The sequence below is a fragment of the Nothoprocta perdicaria genome, unplaced genomic scaffold (assembly GCF_003342845.1).
Source record: "Nothoprocta perdicaria isolate Ctin4 unplaced genomic scaffold, notPer1 scaffold_371, whole genome shotgun sequence".
In the NCBI taxonomy this organism is placed as follows: domain Eukaryota; kingdom Metazoa; phylum Chordata; class Aves; order Tinamiformes; family Tinamidae; genus Nothoprocta; species Nothoprocta perdicaria.
This window is the reverse complement of record NW_020455612.1, coordinates 490523-498402: the sequence shown is the minus strand read 5'-3', so window position 1 is coordinate 498402 and position 7880 is coordinate 490523. Positions and strand designations below refer to the sequence as shown.

At 43.0% G+C, this 7880-nt stretch overlaps 1 protein-coding gene across 1 annotated transcript in view; it reads right to left on the bottom strand.

The window, feature by feature from the left end:
• The window catches only part of LOC112951789 (beta-1,4-galactosyltransferase 3-like), a 15050-nt gene extending 8173 nt beyond the window's left edge, over nucleotides 1-6877 (bottom strand). The window contains exon 1 of the mRNA XM_026044552.1: nucleotides 6372-6877. Within this exon, the coding sequence (XP_025900337.1) occupies nucleotides 6372-6609 (238 nt within the window). The 5' untranslated portion in view covers nucleotides 6610-6877. The remainder of the gene's footprint in view (nucleotides 1-6371) is intronic.
• Between the last annotated feature and the right edge of the window lie 1003 nt (nucleotides 6878-7880).

The window sequence follows — 7880 nt, the reverse complement described above, 5'->3', positions numbered from 1 at the left end:
ACCCCCCAAAAATCAGACTCCCACTTAAACCACTGAATAAACTAATCTTTCAGAAACATAAGATAATGAAGCCTAGGAGTGACAGAATAAGCATTTACGGAAAATGCTAGAGGTATCTAGTGCAAGTATTCATGTTTAAAAACATAGTAAAGTACGTGCGAGTCTTACTTCTACTGAATATTTAAGCGAGTTTATCCCAAAGGTACTTCTTCAAGCTCATCCTAGGCTCAAATCTCTGCTACAGTTCCAGCACAGAAAACACTGCGAACCTGTACTCACCCCCATTCTGTTTAGCAGACTCAAAAAGGAGCAACATGACCTCRCACTGCCCTTTGTTTTTTGGGTGAGATGACACTCAGGCTGTCCATTCAGAAATGGGAAACATTTTTCCTGTATGTACTGTATGCAGAAGCTCAAATTTCTGACAGGCAAGGCTATTATCAGCAACAGTCTCCTTTTCCTCCTCAAAAAAAAACATGCACAACTGCCCTTCCCGAAGGGCAGTCTGGACAGCATGGATCCCATTCCTCAGACTTCACAGAGGATTGTTCTCTCAGAATCTTACTTTAAGGTCTGCCTTAAAAAGGAAAACCCGACTTTACCTTGTCAACAAATGACAAGGGGTTGCAATATTAAACTTTAAGTATTCTTTTTGAATACTTCCTTTGCCTTCTAAAACACAAGGGGAGTTTGATTTTGGCTGTGTTACCTTGAACAGGAATATGCAAATACAGCAGTGTATTTATGCCCAGAACAGAACAGCTGCAGTTCTTCAGAGCTGACTGAAGGCCCACGAATCTAGATCATATTTATTGCTAAGATATCATGTTATTATCTACTTCTGTGAAGCCATCTTCCTCCTATTCTGCCTCTAGAAGGCCACATTTCAACCTAACATTGTTTTTAACTTGTCATTTATGTTGCTTTTTATATTTATGAACTCCCTCATTATCATTTTTTTTCCACTGAAGTGCCATTAACCACTGATTCGGTAGCAACTGGAGCTTGCTGAAGAGATGTTACATTTAGATTAGATTACATCTACACATCATTGCTCCAAGGAGAATGTAAGAAAAGGAATTAAACCCTTTTATTCTCCCCCAAAAGCATGATATTATTTTCTCTAATACAATCAGGGCCCCTCCTATTGCAGAGTAGAATTTACAGTGTTAAACCTTAAATTTCAAAAATCAAATCTAAATTAGAACGTAAAGGTAAGAGTGAGACACCATGCAACAGCTTCACTCCTGTCCTGCACCCAGATATCCAGTTAATGAGGATTATGTCTGCATTTCATCAGTTTTTTCAAAATGTTATGTTCTCTTGAGCTGCCTGGCTCCATATCCCAAACAGCTCAGCTCAGAAACTCAATCTTGACAAGTTCCAAGGAAAAACAGACAAGGAATTTAAAATCTGCAACTTCTAACCCCAAAACCTCTGGCTGCCCCTCATTCCCTGACTATAAGCTAAGTTCTGGCTCTCTAACCTCCTTCCTGTCTAACGTCAGCTAATAAAAGTCTAATGCACTGTAAACCGATTAAATCCCAGATGAGGACAGGGCAAATAGGCAAAAACAAAAAAGCCAAAGCTCAGCTTCAGGAGGGGAGGCAAAATCCATCTTAAGTATGCTACAGAGCACAGAATCCCAATTGAGACAAAATGCAAAATCAGTATTTTGAAGCATCCAAACAATTTTCTCCTCAGCCTGGCTCCTGAGCTCTTCCTGCGTCTGTCCCACCAAAACGTGAGTGTGTAAAATGAACCAAAAATTTTAACATGAAGAGCTAAAAATCACAATTCCCCACCTACACTGTTAGCTGGCTACAGTGACAGCTCACTGCACTATCTGCTTGTTTTACTTTTTAGGCAACACATTTGGGTATCAGGGGAATCTACTGCTTTTGATCAGACTTATTCTACCTTACAAAAGGAACTGAACGACTCCTCAACACCTTCTTCCTTTAAATTTAACTCAGAGCAAACAGTTACAATTACCAAGGTCAAGATGGATGGTCAAACTTTCACAAGCAAGCCAAGCAGAAACAGCAGGGTGGATTATGTGCGGAAAATCTCGCTGTCRAGAACTGGATGTCCAAAAAGGAGACAGAGGAGTCCTAAAACTTGATTCAAATAAAGAGTCCACTCGGCATACCCCTGTGAGGTGTCTCAAGTTGCTGGAGGCCTCAGCCCTCTTTTATCCTGATTTCCCAAGAGAGGTAGCCCTCTCCTCTTCCCCATTGGACAAGGTACTCTGAAGTTACAGCCTTCCCGGCCCACCTATAACCAACTCCCTGCCTCCTTCCATCTGTTGTCACCTAAGGTCACCTGACTCCCTTTGTCCCCCTCACTCATGGCTCTGCTCAGTCTTCCCATCTGCTTGTATTCCTTTGTCCTGCTCATCAGCCAAATAATGCGGAGCAATTTCCTTCTTTGTAAAGGCATCCAACTCATGGCACATGCTTTTTTGTCCCACTCACTCATGGTTCTGCTCAGTCTTCCCCCCTGCATATATTCTTTTCTCAGCAGAAGAAATGGGGTAACTTGCGTATTTTTAAGGACATAAACTTGAGTGTGTGTGTTCTGCTCAATGAAAATATCTAAGAGAAAAATGCAGTCATATATGTATAACTGTACCACCACTTGGATGAAAGCAAACAGCCTTAATTTAAACATCAGTTTCCAATGATAGACCCCGATGCTGCCTCAACAGCAGCAATATATCTCAGCACCACTGCTGCACTTTTTACTTCTCTTCAAATACCAAGGAAAGAAACTTTAGGAGGAGAGTATCCATTAGCAGAACAGATGGACATGCTCATGAAAAGGTTATGTCAGATAGGAGGAAAAGGGAGTAAATGCTCTAAGAAGGAGTTGGAAAAATTTCTTCCATGGCTCAAACACATTTAAAACAGCAGTTACAGACAGAACTTTGACCTATTAAAATCTGCAAAGGCCAAATCGACTCACACATTATACATGAAATAAGGTATCTCAAAAAAAAAAAAAAAAATCCAATTCTTTTAGCATCAAGCTCCTTCCTCATAAGAGGAAAAGATGAACTGAAAGAGGCAACACAGAGCAAAGTGAGAAGCATAGACTTCAAACGCATATGCCAGTGGGCAAAGTCTAAAAGGCTCCATTTGAGCATATGAATGATTTTTTTTTTCCCTGAAAACAATGACGAAAGAAGCAGGTAACTGGTATCTGTGTAGAAATCTTTCAGGAAACTGAAATAACTCATTCTCAGCGCTAATGAAGACACTGAATATCTAGTACACTAAGGCTTAGAAATGTAACAGGCAGCAAAAATAATAGTCAGCAAAAGCTCAATTCCTCCCAGGCAATTATACTTAGAGTTAATTCTTACTCCACTACCCTACAAGAAATAATATGCCATGGATTCAGGAAGCTCAAAAAGGATGAGCTACGAGCTGATGCTGCATTCAAAATGACCACTGAAATGATTTACTGTGCACCTAAGTGGACAAAATGCTGCACTTCATAAAGCCCCGATCCAGAACCCATTGAATGCACCTGGCATTCTTCCAGCTACTTTAACACACTTTGGAGTGGACACAATGACTTATTAACAGCTTTGAACTGGATACTGGAGTTCACAAGAATCAATTTCAAATATCATTTAATAGAGTTTATGAAATTAATATTAAAAGGCATCATTCTCTCTGATGTAAGGTTTTCAACAGAAGTCAGACCCATGAGAGAAAACTATAATAAATCAAGACATTTATTAACTATATATCTCTTCCTTTGTGCCCAGTACATAGGAAAATGAACAACAAGTATTTGAGAGTACTAGGTCCTTTTAAAGAAAAAAATAAAACAACCAAACCCTTCTCTCTCCCCCAAAAGAAAACACTTAGAAGAAGTTTACATAGAATAACGTCAGAGAGAATAACTTCACAGATTCACAGAATATTTAAGGTTGGAAGGGACCTCTASAGATCATCTAGTCCAACCTTCCTGCTCAAGCAGGCACACCTACAGCATGTGGCACAGGGTGGCATCCAGGCRGGCTTTGAAGACCTCCGGATTAGGAGACTCCACAACCCCCTTGGGTAGCCTGTTCCACTGCTCTGTCACCCTAACAGTAAAGAAGTTSCTCCTCACCTGGAGACGGAACTTCTTATGCTCCAGCTTGTGGCCATTACCTCTCGTCCTATCGCTGGCCACCAGTGAAAACAGCCTGTCCCCTTCCTCCCTGCATTCTCCCTTCCTGAACTTATACATATTAATCATATCCCCTCTGAGCCRTCTCTTCTCCAGAGAAAACAGGCCCAGCTCACTCAGCCTCTCTTCATACGAGAGATGTTCCATTCCCTTAATCATCCTGGTTGCCCTTCTCTGGACCCTCTCCAGAAGCTCCACGTCCCTCCTATACTGGGGTGCCCAGAACTGAACACAGTACTCCAGGTGCGGCCTCACCAGAGCTGAGTAGAGGGGCAGAATCACCTCCCTTGTTCCTTATATTTAAATAAAAATATCACCAAGGAAAAAAATAAGTCTAACAGGTTGTTTTTTTTCCTAAACTGAATCTGTATAAACACTCCAGAAGATTATTTAAGTGCTTCACAGCAACAACCCTTCACACACTCAATGCTAATTTCTAGCATAGCAAAATTTCCTAACATTTGGATCTTTTTATTTATTTTTTTCCCCCTTCAAGTGAACTTTGCTGTTTATATTTGTTTGTAACTGACAACACTATGTTTTCATTTTAGCTYTGGAGTACCATATGCATGCCATCCCCCATTCTCAGTGCTCCCAGTGATGGAGGGAATAAGAGGTCTTACAAGCTTTATGTAGCTTTAAAAGCTACATTTATTTTAGTGTAATTTTACTCCGCTTCTGCCTCCTYCACACATACCACTTAGCCTTGCTTATCTGATGGTTTGCAAGGAGATGTGAAGGCACATCTAGCTTTGCAGTTAGACCACAGTTTCCTCACCCACCTCTTCTGGGCAGCAGATTCTTGACAGTTGTGGAAAGAGCCATGACCCAAGCATATTTCCACTATGCTTTTAAATAAAACAAAGAAGGCTGGGATACAAAATTGTAGCTTTGCAAAAGAACTGATGGGTGCTAGTTAGTGATGAACAGAGACTACACGAAGACCTTAACAATGAGCACCTGTACAAAAGGCTCTGTACTACGAGTATTTCAGTAGCACCTACTTAGCACACCAGTTTCCAAGCAAAATGCTGAAGTGTATATACCACAGAAGCATCTAACAACTTCATCACACATCCTACATGTATTTCATTTAAGGCCCCCAAAGAACAAACATCAACATGAATACTGCAGAGCCCAGAGTCTCACCACAGTGTCCCAGATGAGTCCTCTAGCATCATTACATACCTTGACATAACATACAGCACCCGCTCTCCCCAACCCTTCCTGGGAACCATGATAAGGCATTTTCTCTTATGCTCCAGCTGAAGTGATTTGCTTTCCTACAACGCCAGTGCAATTACTAAATAGTACAGTAAAACCAGTTATATAGAGAATTAAAGAATTCTGTTCAACACAGAAAAACTTAGAAGTGTTGCTTACTGCACAGTACACTGAGAAGAATAGCCAAGCAAACTGTATGTGCATGGATACAGAATTCATCCATTTTTAGCTATCTTGGTGGAACTGATTTGCTATTAGCAGAGATACTAACTACACTCTAACAGACTTGCTTTAGGGGGTTGACTTCACATTTACTCAAAGTTTCTCAATTTCCTATTTTAGTAGCGCAGGAATCGAATTAAGGCTGCCTCTAGCCCCAGCTCTAATGCGAAACTCGTGACTCCACTTAAAGGTTTAAGCCTAAAAGAAAAGGTCTAGGAAACACAAACAACCACAGACCACCAAAGTCCCCAAGGAAAATAAGATACCAAGTTTTTGAGGGTGCCAAGCCTTATTCTCATGGAAGCTTTATTTAAAACTATCATCAGCTTGAGTCACAGGCTCGACTTAAGGCTGAAAAATAGAACGCTGGTGAATCAGAGTACAGAGGTATCCAGTTTCTAGACTTAAGATGATTCCCAAAGCACATGGTTGGCAGACATCTGACACATGACCAAATGAGAAAAAAACACTGTATGATAAAAACCTTTTCCTAATTTAATATTAAAATTGTGCTTCATTTTCATTCTTGTTCCCCTACAATCTCTGCGAACGCCTTAATATCACAGCGGTTTATATCAATCAGCAAAATACATATTATATCCTATAATTTAATCTGTAGATTTGTAACAGTTATGAAACATAACCTGTACCTTTTAAAAGGCAAAACACATCGGGTTTTGGGTTTGAGTGTGCAATGTCATTACACCCCAAAGCAAACACTACGGGTTTATACATACCAAATATTGGTGACTGCACCGAGCAGTACGGCATAGTTTCTTCATTAGGTGCTCGGGTAAAAAGGCTGAGGTTTGTATAGACATCATGAGTTTTTGAGTAATCCTGAATCTGAGGCGACTCTAAAAACCCACGGATCACATTTGAAGGTCCACCTTGGTACAGTATCAGGATAAATATCGCTTGGAAGAGCAGCAGGAAGAGCAGAAAACACGGATTTTCGACACGGGACAGGGACATTGTTTTTAGACCATGCTCGACATGAGACTCGTGAGGAGTTTAGGCGCCCTCCAGCAACTATCGCTTTACTTTCAGGGCCACGTCGGGGCGCCTCCAAGAGCTCATCCTCGCCGCGGGCTAACTTTCCGGAGCAGCAGGTGCCCCCGGCTCGGCGCGCTGCGGCCGAGCCCTCCCCTGCCGTGCGCGGCGGGCGAACGGTGACCGTTAACGGACGGCAGGGCCCGCGCAGGGGGAGGAAGGGCGGAGGTGCGCGCGGCCGGGAGGAGGGAAGCAGCTCTACCGGCCGCCCGCAGCGCAAGCCCGACCCTCTCCCGTCCCCACCCGCGACAAGACGCAGAACGAGTCCCCTCACCGGACGGCGGCAACGGCGGCGGGGCCGTTTCCGCCCAACCGTCACGCGGCCACGCCCCGAGCCTCGCGCCCGCCCTGCGCGTGAGGGGAAATCGCCGCGCAAACCCCCACACGCCGGCCAGACTACAGCTCCCGGCATGCAAAGCGGGGCAGGAGGAGACCGGCGCGTGGCTCGCGGGAGCGCAGCATGCTGGGAGTTGTAGTCCCCGTCTCCCCGCCACCATGTCGCTCGCGGCCGTTAGGTGGCGCTCTGTGAGGGTGTCCTTTTTTGTTGAAGCGCTGAAAACACGCGCTTTTAAACATTGTTGTCGTTAGTTGAAGCCTCATTGTGGCGTTCAGTCTGAAAGTACAGAATGCACTAAGTTATTTTTGTATTCCATGCTGATTTATTAAGGAAAGGGAGTAGCATCTGTCCATGGAGAGTTGAAGTAACTGTTTCTGGCTGCTGTATTTTTTTTGTAATTTTAGAGCAAATATATGTCATGTCTGTCACACCTGGTTTCCCATCACAGGCAGGGAGGTAGTGAAAGCTCTCCTCCTGAAAGCTTTCAGCACACGGTCATTTTCATGACTTTGAATTAGTTATTGAGCTGAGTTAAATTAGATAAACCGAAATTAATTCAATACTCTCTACCAGTTTCAGAAGAAGCTATGGTAGGATTTTGTTTGGATAAGCCACACAGTGAGGAACTTATTTTAACTGCTTGACTGCCTATCAAGTTTTGGCTTCTATCTCTTTACAAAATGTCAGTGCCTGGATATGCACTGACAAGAACAATAAGACCCAATTTTGTGTGTGTAAAATGGGGCAGGTCCGTTTAGCTCTTCCTCCAAGCTACAGTGGAAGATTAGCATGGTGAGAGAAGGAAAGGCCCCAGCTATGTCAAACTAGATCTCCCTCCCTCCCTCCCTCCCTCCCT